The sequence below is a fragment of the Dendropsophus ebraccatus genome, chromosome 10, assembly GCF_027789765.1.
Source record: "Dendropsophus ebraccatus isolate aDenEbr1 chromosome 10, aDenEbr1.pat, whole genome shotgun sequence".
Taxonomy (NCBI): domain Eukaryota; kingdom Metazoa; phylum Chordata; class Amphibia; order Anura; family Hylidae; genus Dendropsophus; species Dendropsophus ebraccatus.
The window spans coordinates 86,486,599-86,513,384 of record NC_091463.1 but is presented as its reverse complement, the minus strand read 5'-3'; the positions used below and the strand labels follow the sequence as shown (position 1 = coordinate 86,513,384).

Sequence of the window (26,786 nt, the reverse complement as noted above, 5' to 3'; positions counted from 1 at the left end):
CCGGCGGCACCTGCTGGGTTTGGGAGGGCTTTTGGGGTTTGGTCCTGTGACATTGGGGTTGCAGGGCCATCCTATGGCCTCCCTTCCCTGCTTGCGCTCACTTTGCAAGGTTTGCAGTTGATGACCAAAACAGTGTTGAGTTAGTGTAGGGACTCATGTGACCCAGTGGACCTGCACGTGGTACCTGAGGCAATATGGTTTGATCAAATTGTATACCAACATCCTGCCGTTGTTTTTCAAATGCAGCCAAGAGGCATTTGTGTCAGCCAAGGGTGTGAGGTGCAGCAGCTCCTTTTTTTTTTGTCCGTATATTCAGGTGTGCCCTAGCCCACGGTGTAAAGCTGTACTTTACACTGTGAGTACAGACTATGTTGTACATCCTCTGTTCAATAAATAGCGGCCGCACGAAATAGGCCTGTCAGTTATTTTGTGCAGTCGCAGAGAACCATGGCTATAGTTTATACAGTGTGTATACACTAAGGCCGTAATGTCATACAAACTAATGTAATTGATCAATGTCATTAAACAACAGCCGTTGTTGCAACCTGCAACAACAGCCATTGTTAAATGCCAAAATTACAGATGAGCGAAGTGAATCTGGTAAATCAAAATTTGATGCGAATCGGGACGTCAATTTTCTTCATTCTGCAAAGCAAATTCCAATCCATTTGTCAAGGAAATTCGCAAAGAAAAAAACAAAATGGTGGCCGCACATGCTATCCAAAATCCCTAGCACCAATCCAATCAGCTGCAGGCCCCTCTGTGATGTCAGCACTTCTCCCTCAACATCTATACAAGGTGGTTTGTTTCCGAGAGAGCAGGATCATAGCAGGCAGTTAGAGCAGAGCAGGGAGAGACTAACAGAGGGATTTAGGGACAGAGAGGATAGGATAGGATATGAGAGCTGATTGTGGGTAAATGTTGTAGCTATCAACCAAGGTCTAGTTTACCAAATAACTGGGTGCCTATAGGAATTCACTGGGACCAGAGAAGACACAGTCCATATTATTTACTCACTGGGCACTGAAAACCCCTATTGAGTTATACCAATTTACTGGGATGAGTGAATTGAGCGTGCGTCTTACATAATTAGTGGTCTCACTCCACTCCTACTGTGTTAAACAAATTTTTCATTACTGAACTGAGTGTGTGCTTTACATAATAAGTGGTTGCACTTCACTCCTATTGGGTAATACAAGTTAGGTTTCATTACTGAACTGAGTGTGCACTTTACTGAATCAGTGCTTGCACTCCACTCCTATTGTGTTATACAAGTTGGGTTTCATTACTGAACTGAGTGAGTGCTTTACTGAATCAGTGCTTGCAGTCCACTCCTACAGTGTTATATAAGTTTGGGTTCATTACTGAACTGAGTGTGCACCTTACATCAGTGGTCGCACTTCACTTCTGTCCTGAGAAAACATTGATTTAACACAGCTGATCCACTAAGGTCCACTGCTGTCCATAGTGGAAATTGGATGACTGACTGTCTGGCATTTTTTTTTTATTTTCAGATTTATGAAACTTTTACAACAGCATCCTCTAACATATTTGCCCTTCTGTATTAGTCCCAGTACACTGTGTGGCATGTTGTATCTATCTCTTGGATTAGCAAATTTTTGGGAGTTAAATGGTAATAATTATCTGATGGTGTTTTGGATCCCAAATTACAGAAGTGTTAACATTGCACAGGCCTCTATCTGCCCCATATACTAGCTACAAAGACTACAATGAGGAGACATAATTAGGCATTAACAGATGTTTATACAGATATTAATTAAAAATAACTATAAATGTTACAGTCAATTCAGAAAAATTGAAAATAGGTGCAGAAAATCCCAATAGACCATGGAAGAGCAAATGGATTAATTATAGTAATAAACTATAATATATAAATCCTCACTGCTAGCATCATTTTACATAAACCAACGGAAATTCAGCCCAGTTGTATGGTAAGTGATTTACTAATTGTGACTTTTACTGTTACGGCTTTAAAATACAACAGCTGTGGATGTCTATGTACGGCTGTGAACATAAATATATCTATCCTTGATATAGAGTTTTACAGATATTACTCATGGAGAGACTCCGATTAGTTTCAGACTAAACAAACTTAGTTTCATCTAACCAACATTTATCTTGACAAACCCTACAAGTTTAACTGTGTTAGTTGAGATGGGAATAACCCTTCAAGTGTAAAATATATATATGACCAACTTACTCCTCCTCTCCCCATATAGAATAGATGAATGTTAGGCCATGCCGAATGTTCGTGCAAGTGGGAAGGTCTGCAGTGATAATTGTCGGCAAAATAGTTATCGATGGTGTATGGTGGAGATCTCTTAGTCTACAATGTGTTTGTTTTTAGTATTTTTATAGCACCTTTTATTCATACCAGTGAGAAACATGACAGGAAATCAAACAGTGACATATTTCATCATAAAGGGGCTTTCAGATGATCCTAAGCTCCAGGCTCCGATATTTGTTCTGGTTTTACTCATTTATCTCATTGTTCTTGTCGGGAATATGAGTCTTCTTCTCCTGATCTGTCTGGAATTTCATCTCCACACTCCCATGTATTTCTTCCTTGCTAATTTGTCTATAGTGGACATGATGTCTTGCACTGTCACCCTACATAAGACCCTTCTAATTTTCATTACTGGAGATAACACGGTGCCCTACCTGGCCTGTATGGTGGAATTCTATTTGTTTTCAGTCTTAATAGGACATGAAGTTTTCATATTAACGGCCATGAGCTATGATCGATATGTAGCTATTTGTAGGCCCCTGAATTATAAAGTTATTATGAACTTTAAGGTATGTCTTCTGTTGGCCTTGTTTTGTTGGATATTTGGTTTTACACATTTCACTGCCCACACTTATGCTGCATTCAGGGTCTCTTGTTTTACCACAAATGTCATTGACCACTTCTGCTGTGACCTTGTCCCCCTCATGGAAATAATATGCACCAATGACGTCAAACTGTTGCGATTAATAACCAATACAGAAGGGCTTATCGTATTTTTCTTCGCTCCATTTCTTCTCACTTTAACATCTTATATCTTTATAATTTGGGCAATAATAAAGATACGTACCAGTATTGGTAGAAAAAAAGCCTTCTACACATGTTCCTCACATCTCATAGTCATTGGGTTGCTTTACACCACTTTGGTTTTTCAGTATAATATACCAGTTAATTTGTCAAAGAAAATAGTTTCTTTGTTTAATACTGCCATTCTCCCCTTGCTCAATCCATGTATATACAGCCTCAGGAATGAAGACATCAAAAAAGCTTTAAGAAGGAGAATTGGGAAACTTACATCCAAAACATCCTATTGTATAGAAGGCAGGGTCATCAAAGTGAGGAATGAAAGCTAACTTGATTTTTATGAATCCCTGTGAGTACTTGGAAATTTTAAACCTTGAAGACTTGAATACCTTCTTATTTTGCCTTTTTGCATCTTAGGATTTTTTTTTATTTATGTATTTATTTTTTGCAAAATTAGTTTCCCCCTTATATAAATGTGTTTACAGTTCAATTTATAATAGTAATAATACTAAATAATAATAATAATAATAATAATAATAATAATAAAAAATTATAACAACAAAAAATGTATTTCTGATTGTAAAAACATATATTCTGCTGTTCCACTGATCATTATAAATGAGCTTACTAATTCACTACACATATTATTATGGTTATTGAGATATCAAATATGTGAAAATTGTTTATTGGGACTAAATAAACTTTATGTATTGTACAATAATGTGCATTTGTGGCTTTTTAAACATATTTTAATTTTTTAAGTATTATTTCTCCTATGTATTTCTTCTTTCTTTATTATATTAAAAACACGCCACTGCTGTGATTGCTACTGCTATCTTTTATAAAGGATAATCATTGGCTAATCTCTACCTCACCTCACCAACACCAAGGGTGTCCCAATGATTGCCTCAAACAACAGTATTAGGAAGTTGTTCCATAGGGAAACTACAAGATCCATCAATATTGTAATCACCTAGGAGCAGCCCCCCTTCATCCTCTGTGGCCAATCTCCTCAGGAGCAAGTTATATAAACTGGCCTGTGACTAGACTTTAGTATTGGTTTTTATATACTCTCTCTGATTCAATATACTCTCTTATTAACAGGGTTAACCTTACCCAGGATGGCTGTGGATGTTGGAGGATCATAGACGTATAATCATTGTCATTGTGCGTCATTGACCCAGGCTGTCCATGGCTCTCCTCTGTGAAGTTAACCCAGTGAGTCACATTTCAGGTTATGTCAGGTAGTCTGTTCTAACACAATGTCTGGCAGCAGCATAAGTTTAATTGACAATGACAATTATTCTGCTGCCAGACACAATTTTAGGACAGGCAATCTGAAGTAATCTGACAGGTGCTTCACAGGATTAATTTCACCAGGGAGAGCTGTGGACAACATGTACTGAGAAACAAAGTGACAGGACAGATGCCATTTAGCAGCTGCACAGCTGAAACTACAACCCTCACACTATCCTCTATCTGTCCCAAAACCTACCATACTTCTATAGCCATCTCTAATTCTGTCATTCAGTGCCTCTACTTATCTCTGTAGCTAGTGTAAATGTATGTGTTCAGTTCACTCTAGAGGAGCTGACTTGCTCCAATATATATAGATGACTGCAGGAGCATTACATTGCTCGAATGATGAATTTAAACTTGACAATTTAATCCTTAATTGATTTCCACTTTATATATCATCCTTTTGGGATATTTAACCCCAAGATCTAGTAAGCAGTCATAAGCCTGATGCAGTGGGAGGGCTTCAGAATAGGTCTTGGAAAACACATCCTAATATATTTACCATTGCCATTAAGTTATCATTTAACAAGACATGAGAACATCTTTTAAAAGCTTTGTTCGACAGGTGTGCAAAATATTTTACACACCAAACCAATTTTGGGCCACGGAATGGACCTTCAACCAGGCTGTCACAGGACCAAACCCCAAGGACACCCCCCCCCCAAAAGGCAATATGGTTTGATCAAATTATATACCAACTTCCTGGCATTGGTTTTTAAATGTAGCCAAGAGGCATTAGTGTCAGCCATAGGTGTGAAGTGCAGCACTCCTTTCTCTCCATGTCCGTAATTGAAAAATTAACCTGACAGTTGCTTCACATGGTTAGATTGAACTGAGATAGTTGGATTATTGCTGTATAATCATATTTTTTATCCTGCCAGACACAGTTTTAAGAGAACAGTAAAGATGTCACCAGACAGGTAATTTACAAGGTTAAATTGAACCTGAAGAGTTAATGACTGCTGTATAATCACATTTTCTACCCTGCCAGACACGGTTTTAAGAAAGCACTGAAGATGTCACCTGACAGGTAATTCACACAGTTAAATTGAACAAGGAGAGTGGTCGCCCCGTTATACGTCAGTCATCCAACTCTCCTGGTTCAATTTATCAGAGGCTTCTCTTTATGAACCAGTATTCGAAGGGCGAAATGTTATTTTAGATGCAACTTAAAAAAAAAAATGCCTGTTCAAACAAAAAGTTTGCATAATCCGGGATTAGTGCCCAATTTATCATTTGCGACTTTTTAAATTTATATACACAGTATATACACACAGTACCACAATAATGTGTGTGCTCAGTGTAGAGGTAGGCACAATGTTTCTATATCTGTCATCTGTGTATTCCCACAATATGGGGGATTTATCTATACCCACAAAAAAGATGACCCACTATTCAGATAAACTGTGCAGTCAGGGCCAAAAGTTTTGAGAATGACACAAATATTATATTTTTACATGATCTGCTGCCCTCTAGTTTTTATGTGTGTGTTGTCAGATGTTTTTGTCACATACAGAAATATAATTGCAATCATATTATGAGTAACAAAAGCTTATATTGGCAGTTAGAATGAGTTAATGCAGCAAGTCAATATTTGCAATGTTCCTTCTTCTTCAGGACCTCTGTAATTCTCCCTGGCATGCTCTCAATCAACTTCTGGACCAAATCCTGACTGATAGCAGTCCATTCTTGCACAATCAATGCTTGCACTTTTTCAGAATTTGTTGGTTTTTGTTTGTCCACCCGTCTCTTGATGATTGACCACAAATTCTGGGATTAAGATCTGGGTAGTTTCAAGGCCATGGACCCAAAATCTCTATGTTTTGTTCCCTGAGCCATTAAGTTATCACCTTTGCTTTACGGCAAGGAGCTCCATCATGCTGGAAAAGGCATTGTTGATCGCCAAACTGCTCTTGAACGGTTGGGAGAAGTTGCTCTTGGAGGACATTCTGGTACCATTCTTTATTCATGGCTGTGTTTTCAGGCAAGACTGTGAGAGAGCCGATTCCCTTGGCTGAGAAGCAACCCCACACATGAAGGGTTTCAGGATGCTTTACAGTTGGCATGAGACAAGACTGGTGGTAGCGCTCACCTCGTCTTCTCCGAATAAGCTGTTTTCTAGATGTCCCAAATAATCGGAAAGGGGATTCATCAAATGACTTTACCCCAGTCCTCAGCAGTCCAGTCCCTGTGCCTTTTGCAGAATATCAGTCTGTCCCTGATGTTTTTTTCTGGAGAGAAGTGGCTTCTTTGCTGCCCTCCTTGAGACCAGGCCTTGCTCCAAGAGTCTCCGCCTCACAGTGCGTGCAGCTGCACTGACACCTGCCTGCTGCCATTCCTGAGCAAGCCCTGCACTGCTGGTAGCCCGATCCCGCTGCTAAAAAAACTTTTAAGAAACGGTCCTGGCACTTGCTGGTCTTTCTTGGGCGCCCTGGAGCCTTTTTGGCAACAATGGAACCTCTCTCCTTGAAGTTCTTGATGATGCGATAGATTGTTGACTGAGGTGCAATCTTTCTAGCTGCGATCCTCTTACCTGTTAGGCCACTTTAGTGCAGTGCAATGATGACTGCAAGTATTTCTTTAGAGTTAACCATGGTTAACAGAAGAGAAACAATTATGCCAAGCACCAGCCTCCTTTTAAAGTGTCCAGTGGTGTCATTCTTACTTAATCATGACAGATTGATCTCCAGCCCTGTCCTCATCAACACCCACACCTGTGTTAATGGAGCAATCACTGAAACGATGTTAGCTGGTCCTTTTAAGGCAGGGCAACAATGATGTTGAGGTGTGTTTTGGGGGATAAAGTTCATTTTCTAGGCAAATATTGACTTTGCAAGTAATTGCTGTTAAGCTGATCACATTCTGGTCTATATACAAATTGCCATTTTAAAAACTGAAGCAGTAGACTTTGTAAAAATTTGTATCATTCTCAAAACTTTTGGCCATGACTGTATGTGCATGCATCAGACGCAAGACGTGTCCAAGAGCAATTATAAGCATATTTCAGACCAGGATATGATGAATATGAGAACATAAAATATAGCAAATAAACACTTCACGGCGCAATTATATGTAGCAGGTTACACAGAATTCTTTATGTAGCATCTTAATGGTCCCCAATCTATTAATGTGCTAAATAAGGGACCCAATTTTTTTTAGTAGGACACAGTACGTTTAATTTTTTCATGATGGGACCATGTATGACGCTTTTGGTGGTGTCTTTTTGTAAGTATAATCTAGCTATACATTTTTAGGGTAGCTTCACACGTACTCGATTTGCAGCAGATTTCACGCTGCAAGTTTGCAGCAAAATCCGCTGCGAATCCTAGTACTGTAATTTTCAATGGGGTTTTCAATGGGGTTACATACCCCATGCTGCGAGCATGTAATGCCGACCCCTTTAAATCCCCGCCGCCCGCAGCATACGTTACCTGCTCGGTACTAAAGCTGCATTTGAGGCTCCCGGCTCCCATTGGTCCCGCTCAGCCAATGAGTCCACGGCCCCGCCGCAGTCATTAAATGGGGTTACATACCTACAGTCCTTCCTCTGCAGTCACTGAATGGGGTTACATAAACGAATCCACCTTTATTATTCCATTAGACAGTACAAAAGTCGGTACATCAGAGAGGACCTCACTCCTTGCCCACGCACGTTTCTCGCTTGTTAGCGCTTTCTCAAGGCATTCTGGGTAGTAGGGCGTACTCTCTACTACATATACACGTAATCACATAATTTTACATAATTAAAAACATATAGTTAGAACACAACCTAGAGAAAAACACTATAGTCGTTTCTATCATTCAAACCGAGACTGCCTAGCGCTCCTGTCTCGATTATAATACGAGCCTCCATTTGTAACAGTTTTCTATGGAGATTCGTATTATCATCCGGTTTTACCTTTTTTAAACCCGCAAATTGTAAAGAGTTTTTTTCAGAATTATGACATTCTTTCATGTGGTTAATTAATCGTGGGCAGCCTTTTCCAGTAGTGAGTGACCACATATGTTCCTTCACTCTCACTTGCATTTTTCTGATAGTTTTCCCAATATAGTAGAATTTACAAGGACAAAATAACACATAAACAACATTTTTTGTCTGACATGTTATGAAATCTTTTACAAAAAATTCTTTACCCCCAATACAAAAATAAGAATTATCCAACATTTGGTTACATATATTACAATTTCTACACTTATGGTTCCCCTGCTGTACCGCTCCGTCTAGCCATGTACCTACATGATTACGTTCCTTTATCACACCTTCCACTAATTCATCTCTAAAGGTTTCTGCTCCTTCGGAAAGATATTAATGGGGGGAGTTGTGTCTTTTCCTTCAGTGCCTCATCTTCTTTCAGTATGTGCCAATTTTGTAGAATAGTATTTCTAATATTTTCCGACATGGGGTTAAATTCTAAAGAAAAAACACATCTATTCTGTGTCTTTCTATATTTCTTTTTAAAAATTAAATCATCTCTGTCTATTTTCACTGCTTTTTCAAATGCTTTAGCTATTACTTCTTCTGGGTATCTTCTTTCTCGTAACCTGCCTATTAGTTCTTGAGACTGTAACAAAAATTCATCGTAATCACTATTTATTCTACGGAGACGGATGAACTTTCCATAGGGGACCGAGTTTCTTACATAATGGGGGTGGTAACTCTCATAATGAAGTAATGAATTAGTGGCAGTTTTTTTCCTGCATCCCTTAGTATGTAGCTCACCATTCGCGATGTATGCTGTCACATATACTCTACATGTAGACTTTACATGTGACTTTCATGGACTACTGTTTTGAACAGAGCACCACCGATACACCAAAAGGTGAGAGTATCCTACACCTTATACCAAAGGCGTGATCTGCGACCTGCAGTGCCGGTGCACTTTTTCTACTTGCTACTGAATGAGGTTACATACCTGCAGTCATTCCGCTGTGGTCAGTGGATGGGGTTACATACCTGCAGTCATTCCGCTGCGGTCACTGGATTGAGTTACATACCCGCAGTCACTCCACTGTCGGTATGTAACCCCATTGAAAATCACAGTACCAGGATTCGCAAGGGAGTTCGCTGCAAACCAACAGCGTGAAATCCGCTGTGAATCCAGTACTTGTGACGATACCTTTACACTGATTCTGCTTGGATGGGCATTCTTTGTATAACACACCACTTTGCTCCTGCTTGAGTGTACACATACCGTAAATGATACATCCATCATACACACAACACATATACACATGTACTATGCATCCATCATATACACGCAACACACATACAATATACATTACATACAGTCACACTCTTCTCGTCACAGCAGCTGTGGGCCACTCCCCCTCTTCTTTCCCGACATCAGAGAAAGCAGGAAGCCCCAGAGAAAGTAATGAGAGGGGAGGGGCCCGAGAGTAGTGAGGAGGGGGCTCGCTTGTGTCTGGTGCAGTGTGTGTGTGTGTGTGTGTGTGTGATATAGCAGTTAGGTGAAGTTAGGGCGGAGGACAGGTCTGTCGGGCCCCCCTGATTTTAGTATAGGACCGGGCCCCTGATAACTGTACCGCTAGTACTGCCCTAATGGCAGCCCTGCTTCCATCTACTCCTCCTCCTTCTTCCCCATCTGGACGCCCCTGTCCTCCTTTAATATTATTTATTTATTCAGATAATTTAATTTAATGTCTTTCTTCTTTTATTTATTTTATATTTCTTTTATGATATTATTTTAAATACTTTCTTGACTCTTGACTTTATTGTCAGGGAAATTGCCTTTATACACATTTTGGTTGCATTTGAAGCCTTCTACCCCATTTTACAGACATTTTTATGGCGCAAAGTTTGAGTCCTCTTTGTCTTCAATATAGTTCGGGTCCATGTGTAAGTTCGAGTAAAAGTCCTGATCCATAAACTTTTTTTTTAATTCGAGTTAGGCTATGTTTTCACAAAGCCAAAAAAAGAGAAAAGGTGTCCGCTTTAACTAACGTCTAGTGCTCACAATGTATAAAATGACGGACGTTATCTGCGCAGACGTCAAGATAATGATCATGACAATTATTGACGATATCTTTTGCAAACAGCAGACGTTATTTTTTGTTGTTCCCACATAGTTTATATTTTTTCGCCGTTCATTTTAACTATTAAATTCAATGGACTTTTCAATTAAAGACACACCCAAACCCATTAGTCCACCTAAACTAGAATAATGCAGCTTATATTGCAATGACGGGCCAGTCCTCAAAATAACGGACGTAATTTTGGACTCAAAATGACGGACGTCATTTTAAAAATTATAAACGGACAAGAAAAAATGTGTAAACATAGCCTTAGATTGAACCAAGTGTACCCGAATATCCACACGTCAGCTCATCACTAATAATGCTTTTATTTGTATAGCGCACATAGATTCCGCAGCACTTTGCATAGTTTTTACCATTTATTCCTGTCCCCAAGGAGTACCCAGAGGAAACCCATTCAAACATGGAGAGAACATACAAACTCTTTGCAGATGTTGCCCTCGGTGGGATTTGAACCCAGGACTCCAGTGCTGCAAGGCTACAGTGCTAACCACTATCAGAAGGGCCAGCTCTGTCCTAAGCCCCCTGGAACCGATGCAGGTGGTGGGGGAGTGAAGGATTTTATCAGTGGTCAGCCCCATGCTGGAGAACGACTCCCATCCTATGCACGAGACAGTGATAGCACTGGGCAGTACTATCAGTGACCGTTTAATTCACCCAAAGTGCGAGAAGGAGCGATATGGGAAGTCCTTCCTTCCTGCAGCAGTTAGGCTGTACAACCAATACCTACCTATGCAGAGATCACTCCATAAAAAGAACTAAAATAGTCAAATGTTTTTATTGTATCTTTTTTACCTTTTCTTCTCTTTCTCTACATTAATCGTAATGCCTTTACTTTACCTTTAGCATTTTGTATGTGTAATATCTATACTGCTGTAACACACTGAATTTACACGTGGTGGGACTATTAAAGGATTATTTTATTTTATAAGATGTTAAGTGCAAGTGCAAACTGCTAAAATGTCTCCCATAAATATCACATAGAGCAAGGAGTAAGTCCTGCACTCTTTTTTGTAGTGCTCATATATAGGCAGCAGAAACCTTGAGTACATTATACAGCAATATTGAGAAGTGTTTTTGTTAATTCAGCACTAGAGAAATACAGGACATACAGAGTCCCACTATGATCTCTGCATGCACAGTGCAAAAAACAGGCTCATTTACATATATTCTTTGGAGCAAAATACTCAAAGATGGCACAGATAGGAATATTAGCACCGGCAGCCAGGAAATCTCGTAGCCACAATGCAGCCTGTCAGTGTTACGCTTCTCAGTGAAGGACAGGATTTTTCCCCAGACGTGCAGTCCAAGTTGCCCAGATCTTCTATTCGTGGTCTATAGAGTCTTCTGGCATGCTCTGCAGTTTGGATGGGGGCAAATTCCTCGATCGCGGTTCTTTGATGGATTTGGAAGGTGAGGGAGACTTCCTGGGACAGAGTACAGAGCTGTAGACCCCGCTATGCAGACCATGCCCCTCCCCCACTCCCCCTCCCACCCACTACAGGGAGCTCTTACACCAAAGCAATGCTCTTTCACCAAGTCACAATTTTGAAATACTGTGAGCTCTTCTTGCAAAACGCTTTCAATTCAAGTTACTCTTAAACCAAGGTACCACTGTATGTGGAAATACAGGGGGGTGAGTGCTGGGAGCAAAAGCATTTAAAATCCTTTTATTTACTGTAATATAACTGACCTCCAGTCTTGTGACCAATAAAACTTTTAGTACCCTATAACATCAGGGAAATCACCTTCGTCCTCTTAGTCTACAAAAATCTAGGTAAGATGAATTTAGAGGTACAGGAATATATAAGACTGCAGAGATTTTTTGAGGCATGTATTCAGCATTTATCCGGACACTGTATTTGGGAGGTAAATTACAATATTTATTAGCTGTGCTTTGGATCCCAAATTACTGTAGTGGTAACATTGCACAGGCCTCTATCTGCCCCATATACTAGCTACATAGACTACAAGATAGAGACGTAATGAGGCATCACCAGATGTTTACGCCGAATATATTAATAAACTAATAACTCTAAATGTTACATTTAAATTAGAAAAAAAGAAAACAAGCGTAATGAATCCCAATGGACCATGTAAGAGCAAAGGGATTAATTATAGTCATATATCATACTATATAAAGCCTCAGTGCTTCCGATTGTTGCTGTGATGTTATATCTACAGACAGACATTCAACACAGTTTTCCGGTAAGTGATTCTTTCACGGTGACTCTTTAAAAAATTTACTAAATTTACAAAAACACACACCCCCCCAAAAAAAAAAAAAAAAAAAAGGTATTTTCATTATAAGAGATATTAAAGAGGTATTTTCATCTCAACCAATCTAGTTATACTTGTAGGGCTTTTCAAATTAAATATTTAAAAAAAAAATACTGTACATTCATTTAACAAACTTTTCTCCCTCTACTACTATGCCTGCTCTTCTGACATCTCATCGTCTACTTAGCCCGACTTAATCTTTGCTCTAAAATAGTGCCCTGGTTGGGGTATATATGCATCACATGTCTTTATATCTATGCACTGTGGGCAGCACTGGGGTCCTGGGTTCACATATCACTAAGGAAACATTTGTTAACAATTTGCATCTTTTCCCCATGTTTGTGTGGCTTTCCTATTGGTACTCCAGTTCCCTCCCACATACAGATAGGTGAACCTAAAATTTACATTGTGAGGGTTAATGTGGATAGGGACTGATTAGAAGGTAGGACAGACCAGATGGGTTATGTGGTCTGTTTCTGCCACCAGTTTTCTATGTTCCTAAAAGTTTAGATGGTGTATGGCCAACTTTACATGGTGGAGATCTCATAGTCTATAATTTGTTTTTGGTAACTTCACAGCACTTTTTATTCATAGCAGTAAGAAACATGAAGCCAAACCAAACAGTGACATATTTCATCATAAAAGGGCTATCTGATACTCCTGAGTTTCAGGCTCCAATATTTGTTTTGGTTTTACTTATATATCTCATTGTACTTTTCGGGAATATGACTCTTCTTCTTCTGGTCTGCCTGGACTCTTATTTGAAGACTCCCATGTATTTTTTCCTTGCTAATTTGTCCATTGTTGACATGATGTCTTGCACAGTCACCCAACATAAGATCCTTCTAACATTCATCACTGGAGATAACACAGTGCTCTACCTGGCCTGTATAATACAATTCTATTTGTTTTCAGTCTTAATAGGACATGAAGTTTTTATATTGACGGCCATGAGCTATGATCGATATGTAGCTATCTGTAGGCCCTTAAATTATAATATTATTATGAACTATAAGATATGTCTTCTCTTGGCCTCATTTTGTTGGATATTTGGTTTTTTACATTTCTTTCCCCAAGTCTGGATTGTATCCAAGATCTCTTGTTTTCTGACCAATGTCATTGACCACTTCTGCTGTGACCTTGTCCCTTTCATGGAAATTTCTTGCAGTGATCTCACAACGTTGACATTACTGTCCAATACAGAAGGCCTTATGGTATATATCATTATTCCATTTCTTCTCACTTTAACATCTTATATCTTTATAATTAGGGCCATAATGAAGATACGTACCAGTATTGGTAGAAGAAAAGCCTTCTACACGTGTTCCTCACATCTTACAGTCATCGTGTTGCTATATACCACACTGGGCTTTCAGTATCTTACACCAGGTAAGGCCTCAGGCTCAAAGAAATGGTTTTCTTTGCTAAACACAGCGATTGTCCCTGTACTCAACCCCCTTATATACAGCCTCAGGAATAAAGACATCAAAGCGGCTTTTAGAAGGAGAATCGGGAAATGTAAAGCGAACACGTTCTGCTGTATAGCTGGCGAAGTGTCATCGAAGTGAAAAAGCAAATCTAACCTGATTTATGTTATTCCCTTCAAGTATTTGTCAATCAATGAGTTGCTGATTTAGTACTACCTCATCAATATTCCATCATGGTGAAGGAAATCACCGATATCCACTTTTTCTCGGTTCCCAACATCTACAGTACATCTCCTGACATCCAAGCTTCCACGTTATTATCATACAGATGAGTACAAAAATTGAAGCTCACTTTTTGTCGTCTTCATTTCCGGAGGCATGGCTCCCTTACTCGTGTGGAAGGAACACTAGCCACCTCCAGTATCTGTTACACACAGACAAATAATTGCATGATTGCAGATAAATAAAAGTCCATATGGACTTCAGTTGTTATACTCACCTGTACAATAATAACGTGGAAGCTCGAGTCCCTTTAAATAGCCATGAAGACATAATTATCCTTTGATTTCTGCCTTTTTGGATTCTGGCATTTATTTTAGTTTTTTTGGTCGACATACATGTAGATTTTACATATTCATTGCAGTTCAATTTATAATATAATAAGTTTCTGGCTATGTTCACACAGAGTAAAAGTATGGCCATTGTTGCAATCAGCAACAATGGCCGTACTTGTACGAAAAGACACGCTGCATGTTCTTTTATGGGATCCCGGCCGAAGCATATACTGTACACATAGTATGCGCTCCGGCCGGGATCCCAAGCGGCGCCGCAAAATACTGACATGTCAGTTTTCTGCGGCCGCTATTCAGTGAGTAGAAAACCATGTCAGTGCACACTATGAAGCAAACGGGTCCAGACGCTTGCTTCATAATGTGCTATGGGGAGTTCTGATGCGGGCGCGCGCTGATGCGCCCGCATCACAACTCTACGGCCATAAAGATTATCTGCAGTACTGGCCGGGATGATCTTTGCAGAGCCCGGCCGCTCTGTGATCCGGTCAGGTCACGGAACAGCCGGTACAATACGCCGTGTGACCATGGCCTCTAACTTAAAAGAAATTCTGCTTTTCCACTGATCATTGTAAATGTTCATATTAATTCACTGTACAGGTTGTTATAGTGACTGAGATATCAAATATGTGAATATTTGTTTGTTTGTTATGACTAAATAAACTTAATTTATTTTAAAAATGTGCAATAGTATTTTTTACATATTTTCTTTTTATTAGATATTATTTCTTATTAGTTTTCTTCCAAAGTGTAACAGAAATGAACACTATTAAGCAGCCGGCTGCCCGTTCCTGCCGCTGATACCTCTCTATTGGCTGCAGGAACGTACTTTTTTCAAAATTGATTTAGAGGCACCGTTGGGTGTAGCCACAAATCAATTAGCCTCAATTAGCCCCTGCACATTGGGTTGTGTGAACAGCTGATGTTTCCGGACGCTGTTCAGTGAACAGTGTCCGGAAATAATTTTTTTTTTTTTTTTTTTTTTTTTTAATGCTTTATGTCTTTATTTGTGGTGTATTTACTGAGTGTCTGTGTTTTTTTCAAACTCAGTCTATCTTTTTTTTTTTTTTTTTAATTTAAAATCTTTTTATTTTATGAAAGACAAAAATATACAAAAATCAACACAACCCAATTAAGGGAATAAGCCAATATACAGAACACATTATGCATTATACTACCCCTACCCCGCCCACCATCCCCACCCACCCTCCCAACCCTACCCCCCCCCACCCCCCCCACCCCCCAGCGAAGGAATGGAAACGAAACGGAAAGAGGGAAAAAAAAAAAAAAAAAAAAAAAAAAAATTTGAAAAAAAAAACCCATTAACACAGCACCACTACCCAGGAACCTCAATTGCCGATAATCATTCAGTCAACCCCCCTATTCTCCCATTTCTCCCAAGTCCTACAGAATCGCATTAATCTTCTACTGGACTGCCTTCTAGCCATAGACTTTTCATACTTATATACTCTCTCTACTAGCACTTTCCATTCATGAAAGGAGGGTGCCCCCGTCCCCATCCAATACCGGGAGATGAGAACCTTCGCAAGAGCTGTCATCTTATTTATAACCTTTCCATCTGCTGAATCATTGGAATGGGCCCCCATCAATATAGGGAATACTTCATCTATTAATTCCAACCCTAAGGAATTATCCATAAATCCTATAACCTCCCTCCAAAAAGTCTGGACAGATGGGCATTCCCAGATCAAGTGATAGAAGTCGGCCTGCTCCTGCTGACATTTTGGGCAGGCCGAGTCCTCTCTATGATGTATCATAGCCAGTCTCCAAGGAGTCAAATATACCCTATATAAAATTTTTAATAGAATCAATTGATGGGAAGAACTGAGAGAAATAGATTTTAAATTTCTTCCCATAACTTCCCACTGCCTATCAGTAATGATTCCTATCCTAAGGGCCCATTTTTCCTTTATTTTTGATAGAAAGGGGTTGCTCCTCTCCCGCACCAAATAACGATAAATACCAGATAGCACCTTCTTCCCCTTTGGAAGACTCTGAAAATAATCAAAAAAAGGGTGCGAGCCGACCACCCAGTTAGTCCCATCCCCTGAACTATTATAAGCATCAACTAATTGCAAATACCAAAAAAATTGTGAATCCAACAAATTATATTGTCTCTTACAATCCTCAAACCCAATTATTCCACTGTCTGTCACCAATTGGCTAACACATTTCAATCCACGGCCAATCCAAAATTGTGATTCTGACATTTTTACAAATTCTTTAAACTCCACATTACCCCAAAGTGAAGAGAACCAAAAAGGCCCTTTAAAATTACACATCTTTTTCAAGTGCCTCCATACATTGCAATATTTAATAATCTGTGTTAGAAATCTACATCCTCCAAAACCTGCATCCACCCCCACCATAACATTGTCATATTTCAAATGGCACTGCTCAAAAATATAATTCAACACCGGAGAGTCTCTACCTCTGTGCAAATCTTGTGCTCCTATCGCTAAATAATATATAAAAAAATCAGGCAGCCCGCAACCTCCATCTTCCAAAGGGGGAGTCCAGTTCCTGTATTTCAATCTAGGCTTACTTCCACCCCAAATAAACTTATTTAACATAACCGTCATTCTATCAAACCATGTCTTGGAAACCCAAATAGGAGCCGAGTACAAAAAAAAAAGTACCTGAGGAAGCAGTACCATCTTCACTAAAGCCACCCTGTCTGCCATGGATATAACCAACTGTGACCAAAAATTTATCCTATCCTGAATCTTCTTACACAAGGGAGCAAGATTCAACTTCATATAGTCATTTACATTGCTTGAGATCCGAACCCCAAGATACTCCAAGACCCCACCTGGTTGAACAACCGAGATTCTCAGTTCTCCTATTGGAAAATCTATTCCCAAAGGCAACAAGGCTGACTTATTCCAGTTAACCTCCAGTCCCGAGTGAACCCCAAACCGATCCACCAAAGCCATAACTTTACGAACTTCTCCCACTCCCCCCCCTAACAAATAACAAAATATCGTCCGCATACAGTAAAATTTTTTCTTCCTTACCCCTCAGCCCAAAACCCTGCACCTGAGAGGAAGATTTAATGAGAATCGCCAGTGGCTCAATATAAAAAACAAAAAGCAGGGGGGAGAGAGGGCATCCCTGTCTCGTACCTCTCGTGGGGGAGAACCATTCAGAGGGTTCATTATTGACCATAACCCTAACCATAGGAGAGGAATAGAGCAACCTAACCCAAGAAATAAAGCTACCTCCCAATTCCATCTTTTCCAAGACCCTCCAAAGGAAACCCCACTCCACCCTGTCGAACGCCTTTGTGGCGTCAAGCGACAGGATGGAGCGGGGAACATCAGAATCTAACTGCAAGTTAGCAAAGGCCCTGGATATATTATCCTGTATAAACCTTCCAGGCACAAAACCCGACTGCTCCACTCCTATTCTATTCGGTGCAACCTCAGCCAGTCTTTGCGCCAGGGCCTTGGCAATTATCTTGCAGTCGGTATTAATCAGGGAGATGGGGCGGAAATAATTGACAGGCACAAATGACAATATGTGAACACAGCAGACGGCATTGCATTAACTTCAATGCAATGCCGCCCCTGCAGTAAAGAACGGACACTGAGGCCATTGCAATCAGCGTCCGTTCTTTACTTAAAAAAAACGTGTGAACCTAGCCTCATGTGGATTTTCATGCATTGTGTACTAATATTGTTCTTGGCCTTTATGTCCTACTTATGTTCTTATTAGAGATGAGCAAACCAGGTTCGGGTTCGAGTCGATCCGAACCCGAACGTTCGGCATTTGATTAGCGGGGGCTACTGAACTTGGATAAAGCTCTAAGGTTGTCTGGAAAACATGGATACAGCCAATTACTATATCCATGATTTCCAGATAGCCTTAGGGCTTTATCCAACTTCAGCAACCACCGCTAATCAAATGCCGAAAGCTCGGTTCGGATGGACTCGAGCATGCTCCAGGTTCACTCATCTTTAGTTCTTATATTTTTTAGCAGTTTGTCTCCAAATGCTTTGTTTTCTAATAGTTTTTCCCCTGAAATCATCTTCAGCGTGAAAGATGACCTGTTATGATGTCATATATAGCATTCATAGTAAGTCCTGTACTGCACTCTGTAGCACACACTCATAAGTAGCAGTGTAGTGTCCCAGCACAGGTGTACCACGAAGTTTCCTATGCACTGGAGCAAAGTAACCATCAGGCTCTCACAAGGGGATGAAGGAGAAGTGTATTATGTGTTTTCCCCTCTAAGAATTGCTGCTGTATTTCCTATGTACTGTACTGAGCACAGCTGAAGGATGCATCGGGTTTACTGTTTTGTCACGTTATGTTTTTCTCCTATCATAGGTAAAAGCCTTTTTTCCCTTGACTTTTCTGCCTTTCACCTCTCTTCTCTCTTGCACTCACATAGCATCACCAACCCCTCACTAGCTAAGATGCCCCCCCACCCAAAAAAAAAAAAAAAAGTAGCTAGTTCCTGGTGAGTGAACCTTTTTTAGTCAATAGAGGTGGAGAGACACACACATAGAGTTGTTCCTGCTGCATTGAAGCCAGGGCCTTGCTCAGGCCAGGACGCTTGTCAGGGAACAAGAGACTTATTCTTTTTTTTTTTTTTTTTTGCTGTTAGCTACATTTAGAATGCAGTGCTAGCCCCTTAGGAGGGGGGACATCCTCTGAGGAAAACCTTGTCCACACCAGGGATACCTTCTACAATACATAGGGCAGTAGAACTGGAGTTAGGTACACCAGTAGGACAAAGCAGTAGTTAAGCCTAAGTATCCTATTGTAACACACAGCTATTCTGGGAAATCTTGAAAAGTCTGCTCACCCCAGAGCAGGGATTTAAGACCTCATACTACCCTAGCAGGACGGGTATCCCGACACTATAGGGCATAAGGCGGTCAGATCAAAAGTATCTATATGTGAGTATGAGTGTCTTCTTCTTCTGTTACTTGTTTCTTCAGCTACGCTATGCCGGCAGAGTACAATACTGCATTGGACAGGGCCCTCACGGCGTTCTTATACTCAATTCTTTCTATTACTATCTCCTGCCTGCACCTGTAGTTACCACAACTGTGTTTATTCTGTCTATGGAGTGAGAGGTGGACGGCACCACCCAACTAATCTCCAACACCTGGAACTTGGACTGGGAACAGGTAGCTCAAACCGCCGGGACGACAGTTCAGAGTGGTGCTCCGCTTAAACAGAGAACGTAATGTGAATAGGGTGAGAAAAGAGAAGGGGGCACTCACCAATACAATGCATCTTCTGGCTGGTTTATTGGAGGTTTACTTTATTACATGCAGGGAGGCGGCTGTGGAGCAGACACGCCTTCACATGTAGACTACAATTGTTTCTTGCGGTACCGCGCTTCTTCCGGTCTGCGGATTACATAGTTATCCTGTTTAAGCTATTGGACTCTGGTCTATCATTCTGCACCTACACACCAGTTCAAAAAAGAGGGTCAGTGGAGCCTCAGTTGCGAGTCTTAAAACACGGCAATAGCTACATATCCCTCCAGGGAAGGAAAGTATGTTGCCAAGGGGAGCCTCCCATATGTAGCCCTTTATGTCCCACTCGGTTGTGAGTATTGAAACATAAATAGGGAAATATCAGGATGGCCCCTTCTGCATTAAATTCTAACTCTGTTGCGAGTATTGCGACATGACAAGGATTTACCAAAGCCAGACATCCATCCACAGACAGCTGTTTCAGGGACATCCGCTGCTGATCCAGTGCTTATTAATCTCAATGAGAATACATACTCGCGGCGGGATTGACATCCCGCTGTGTGTATGTAAGTTAACCCCCCGCCGGCCGGAGCATACATTACCTGCTCCGCAATCCGGCTTGCTTCGGGGGGTTCCCGGCGTCTGCTCGTCCTACTCAGCAAATCAGTGCGCTGCCCCACCGCAGCCCGGCTGAGCAGGACGTCCTGCCGAGAACCCCCAAGGCAAGCCAGAGCGCAGAGCAGGTAATGTATGCTCCAGCCGGCGGGGGGTTAACTTACATACACAGCGCTGGATGTCAATCCCACTGTGAGTATGTGTTCATGAATGGGCACTGGTTCCACAGTGGATTTTGCTGAAAATTTGCAGCTTTAAATCTGCTGCAGATCCGGCGTGTGTGAAGGCTTCCTTAATAATAATTATTTGCAGAAAAAAAATAAAAGTTTTATTATTAAAAAAAGAAATAGTAAAAAATTTAAAAAGCTATGCAAACTGGATTGTGAAGATAACTGAGACTAGGCCCTAAGTCTAGGTCCCAGCTCTGATGAGCTGCTCCCATGCTGTCGGTTTGGATACTCTGAGAGACCTTAAAGTCGAAAACATAAGACGGAGTAGCTGAAGATAAGTTAAATACTTGGAAGAAGGTAGTTCAGACCTCTCTGTGATTTTTTAAATTAAAAGCATAGAATGATTAATGGGGGCTACCACATCAGCAAACCGGAAGACCCTCTTTCAGACAATCTTTTGGTTAATGTAGAATGTGAATGAGAGGTGAAGGAGAAATGAATTTAGGGGAAACACCTCAAGAAGAAAAGCTTAAATTTAGACATGCAAATGGTACAAATATGTTAAGTAAAGTTAATAGAACCCAATAACATAGAGCAAGCACAGGCAGAAGGCATCCCATGGGGAGTGGGGGACAACTACAATTTTTTAACCTCTGCCCATTTATTGCATGCAAAATATGTAGATCAAAACAAAATATGGCGTAAATATGCTGCCCAATAATAATGGCCAACATTAAAAGTAGCCAGGCCACCCTGAGTGTTGCTGTTTATCATTACTGAATTTGGAATTCTATGCCATTTGGCTTTAATTAGCTGCATATAAAGATGGAGACAGCTCTAGTAATGGATGTTCTCTGTAGACACCAGAATTGAAAGTTGGTGCCTAAATGTTAAAGATCTTCCTGTGGAATGTTTAGTGGCATAACCTCTTTCTAAGACTGTATTTCCCGACAATACACCAACGGTGTAATCAAGTAATACATTTTTGTAAAATAGGAAATGTAGTACTTGGATTGGTCAAACTAAGGAGGAAACAACATAATTGTAAAAATTTAGCAATATAGATATAAGAGAACAGGCGCTCACCAATCTTGTGCGTTGCAGGTCTGTTTTTTTCCATGTAAAACTTCACACGTGCCTGTTCTTCACTTCCCCCTCCTTGCCAGGAGCAGAACCTTTACTAGCCTAGACCATTAAGGAACTTTCAAACCAAAGGCACAAAAGTTTCTTGGGCTTCCGTGATAACTGGGCATGGTATGCGGCATTTATCTGGACAGTGTGTGGCCTGGTCTATCTGGCTCCTGGTTGAGCAAATATTTGGGAGGTAAATGATAATTCCTATTTGATGTGTGTGTTGGATCGCAAATTTCTGTAGTGGAAACATTGCATAGACCTTTGATTGACCCATATACTAGCTACAAAGAATACAAAGCAGAGACGTAATCATCATCAGATGTTTATACAGAAGATATTAATAAAATAATAACTATAAATGTTGCAGTCAATTCACAAAATTGAAGCAAGTGTAATGAATCCTAATAGATCATGAAAGAGCAAAGGGAATAATTATAGTAATTAAATATACTATAAAACCTCAATGCCTCCAATAGTTACTGTGATATTACATCTACAGAAAGAAATTCATCCCAGTTGTATGGTGAGTGACTGTTTCAGTGTTTGGGATTTTTATACTGTATACGGCTTTAAAAAAAAATTTTTGGATGAGCTTACAATTTTTTTTTTACATTTGCAGATATTACTTAGGGGGAGACTAGGCACAGGTTTAGACTTAGTGAAGGAAATGAAGACTGTATTTCAGGATAGATAGATAGATAGATAGATAGAAAAAAAGTCTATTAGTGCAGCACTCCTTTTTATAAACGTAGTTGGGTGCCTTCCAGCATGCACCCTTGCGACCACAGGTGCTGGAGTATACAAATAGAAAAAGCTGTGGCGCTCGAAATTCAGTGAAAAAATAAGTGTTTTTTATTTGCCCAAAAACTGCGGTTTTGGGCGAATAAAAAACACTTATTTTTTCACTGAATTTCGAGTGCCACGGCTTTTTCTATTTAGATAGATAGATAGATAGATAGATAGAATTGAGTGCACACGCAGGAAAAGTGATTAGAGTGCCAGCAATGGACATTGAAGCCACGTCACCTCTTTAAACAAGTCCAAGACAAGTCCAAGACATTGGGGTTGCAGGGCCATTCTATGGCCTCCCTGCCCTGCTTGTGCAGCTTTGCGGGGTTGGCAGTCATTGACCGACACAGTATGGAGTTAGTGTAGGGACTCATGTGAACCAAGAGACCTGCACGCGGTACATGGGGCAATATGGTTTGATCAAATTATATACCAACATCCTGGCGTTGGTTTTTAAATGTAGCTGAGAGGCATTAGTGTCAGCCATATGTGTGATGTGCAACAGCTCCTTTCTCTCCATGTCATATTTTACTTTCCTCCCTTTTCTGAGCAGTTAGCACTCCTCTTTGTAAGACCTATGTGACCCTAATCAGCAGGAAGCACCTGTGCACACATTTCAAGTACCTCCTATCTTTCCCATTCTACCTGCAGGAGTTATGGTGAGTAGCAAGTTCATATTCACACTTGTATTGTTTGGCATCAGCTTTCTCCGCCGGTGGTGCCTGCTGGGTTTGGGAGGGCTCTTTGGGTTTGGTCCTGTGACATTGAGGTTGCAGGGCCATTCTATGCCCTCCCTGCCCTGCTTGTGTACGCTTTGCGGGGTTAGCGGTCGCTGACCGACACAGAAGTGAGTTAGTGTTGGGACTCATGTGAACCAGGAGACCTGCACGCGGTACATGGGGGAATATGGTTTGATCAAATTGTATACCAATATCCTGGCGTTGGTTTTTAAATGTAGCAGAGAGGCATTAGTATCAGCCATAGGTGTGAGGTGCAACAGCTTCTTTCTCTCCATGTCGTATTTTATATTTAATACCACAAGTTTTTTCATTATATGGAAGAGCTGCGAATTCTTGGACTTAGATAGATAGTAAAATAAAAAATTGGAAAAAAAAACATCACCCAAAAATAATGATGATATATTACCTTTAAGCATACAAGTTAAGGCTATGTTCACACATAGTATGAGAATAGAATGGCTGTTCCGTGACCCAGCTGGGTTTCCCTCGGTCTGCAGCACAACGCAGGTTCCGTACCAATCATGGCCGTGATTAGTATGGAACTTAAGTTGTGTTAATATAGCCAAAATGAAATACTAAATGTACTAAATCTATATAGAGAAAGAAAAGAATGGGCAGAGGGCATAACGGAAACATTTAAATATTATAAAAGGTTAAATAAGGAAAAGGGGTGAAGTGATTTTAATAAGAAAAAGATTATGTGGTCTTTTAAAGGGGTACACAATTTTTTTTTTTTATTGTTTTCAAATCAACTGTTGTCAGAAAATTGTTACAAAAAATTGAATTAGTTCTGTTTACAAATCTAAAGTCTTCCAGTATATATTCAGGGCAAGAATATACATGGTATCTTTCATATATCCATTTATGCTTCCAGAACATACCAAAAATATGCTTCAATTCTTCAGTAAAAAGTCTCAGAAAGGCTTTCCAAGCTCCTGATCTTCCGAAGGTTGCACCATATCACCTCCCATCCTTGTATCTGCTTGGAGCTCAGCTTTTATCTCACTGTCAATCATGTAGGGTCAGCAATGTGTGTGTGTGTGGGGGGGGGGGTATTCCAATTGCAGCAGATCAGAAGCTTGGGAAAGCGACTCTTAAACGGATAATGAATAAATGAAAGGTGCCATGTGTCTCCATGTCTTATATACGTGTCAGCAGTTTGGAATTTGAATTGCAGCTGACAAATTCCATTTAATGCCATTAATGTTCTATGATTCTGTAAGTAAATATTACAGTCATTTACAATATAGAGGTTTGTGATAAGATAGAAGGCTTAACGTTCGTAGAAGGTAGAATGATTATTGGCCGCATTTGGCCAATATCGGCCATTACGGCCGATAATCATCCCGTGGAATAGAGGGCAACGATCAGCCAACATCGTTCATGTCGGCTGATCCTTGCATCGCTTGTTTTTCAAACATGTTGAAAAACAAGCGACTGATATAGCTGATACTGCCGTGGAATAGGAGTGGCAGCAGCAGACCGCCGCTATCCTCTATGGGCTGCCCGGACAATCAAGCGATGACCTGGGCAGCCCCCGCACCTTCCCACGGCCCTCCCGGATTGACATCACTCGTTTGCTCCTCTGCATTGCCCCGTGGAATAGGGGCTTTAGAGTAAAGTTAGTAAGGCCAATCAAATTCAGCGAGTTGTGATGACATGTGACATGGTGGCTTCCTTACTCTCCCCAACAGATGACAATGATGGAGAGAAGGATTGGCTGTTGTAGATGTTTACACTCTATATAATTTGTTTGTTTTAAGTAACCTTAGAACACTTTTTATTCATATCAGTGAGAAACATGGAGCCAAACCAAACAGTGACATATTTTATCATAAAGGGGATATCTGATGTTCCTGAGCTCCAGGCTCCGATATTTGTTCTGGTTTTACCCATTTATCTCATTGTTCTTGTCGGGAATATGAGTCTTCTTTTCCTGGTCTGTCTGGAATCTCATCTTCACACTCCCATGTATTTCTTCCTTGCTAATTTGTCTATAGTGGACATGATGTCTTCTACTGTCACCCTTCATAAGATCCTTCTAACATTTATCACTGGAGATAACACAATGCACTTCCTGTCCTGTATGGTGCAATTTTATATGTTTTCCGTCTTACAAGCACATGAACTTTTCATATTGACAGCCATGGGGTATGATCGATATGTAGCTATTTGTAAGCCCCTGAATTACAAGATTATTATGAACTATAAGAAATGTCTTCTCTTGGCCTCATTTTGTTGGATATTTGGTTTCATACAATGCATTCCCCAAGTCTGGCTTGTATCCAATATCTCTTGTTTTTTTACAAATGTCATTGACCACTTCTGCTGTGACCTTGTGCCCTTTATGGAAATCGCCTGCAGTGACATCACAGTTTTGAAAGTAGTAGCTAATACAGATGGGCTTATGGTATATATCATTTTTCCATTTCTTCTCATTTTAACATCTTATATCTTTATAATTCAGTCCATAATAAAAATACGTTCTAGCATTGGCAGAAGAAAAGCCTTCTACACGTGTTCCTCACATATCACAGTCATTGTGTTGCTTTACACCACGTTGACCTTTCAGTATCTTACACCAGGTAAGGCCTCAGGCTCGAAGAAATGGTTTTCTTTATTTAACACGGCAATCATCCCTCTGCTCAACCCACTTATATACAGCCTCAGGAATAAAGACGTCAAAAAGGCTTTTAGAAGGAGAATCGGGAAATGTGAAACAAAAACACATTCCGCTGTATAGCAGGCAATGTCATCAGAATGAAGAAGCAAATCTAACTTGATTTATGTTAATCTCTTTGAATACTTGGATTACTTGAGTATTTTAAGCCTCGAGGACATGTGAAGGTTTTTTTTTTTTTCCCCAAATATTTTTATTGGATTTTCAGAAATGATGATCAAAAACAACAATAAGGTGTCATGCAAGACACAAAGATTACAACATATATAAAGCAAAAGTAGAGAAAACATATCCCGATAATGGAATCATAACAAAGAAGATCCGGACATAGGAACATATGAAGAGACCCTTAGAAGTACAGAGTGGCCAACATACCATACAAAGAAAGGTTCTCGCATTACAACATTGCAAATGGGTTTAGTAAGATGTAAACAGAGTAACAAAGAAAGAGAGTCAATGTGGCAGCTGTAAGGCCCCCAATGTACCTTTCAGCGACTCTGTACAGTACCATTTTGTGAACTAGAAGGGCTTCACTATGTCATGAATGGCCTGCGTATCATAATGCTGTAAAATAAAGGGTCTCCATTTCTGGAAAAACTTCTTTGAACCAGAATCTTTATGCCTCTCCGTATCAATCTTATCGATTCCAAAAAAGAGCTTTTTCTGTGCCACTATCAAATCAAGGTCAGGTACATTAGGCAATAACCAATTGGTAAACAAGCACCGTAAAGCAATCAGTAAAG

The 26,786-nt window shown here is 40.2% G+C and overlaps 1 protein-coding gene across 1 annotated transcript in view; it reads left to right on the top strand.

The window, feature by feature from the left end:
* The window catches only part of LOC138766496 (olfactory receptor 5B12-like), a 29,135-nt gene extending 3,029 nt beyond the window's left edge, over positions 1 to 26,106 (top strand). The window contains exon 3 of the mRNA XM_069944086.1: positions 25,831 to 26,106. Within this exon, the coding sequence (XP_069800187.1) occupies positions 25,831 to 26,106 (276 nt within the window). The remainder of the gene's footprint in view (positions 1 to 25,830) is intronic.
* Positions 26,107 to 26,786: the final 680 nt, after the last annotated feature.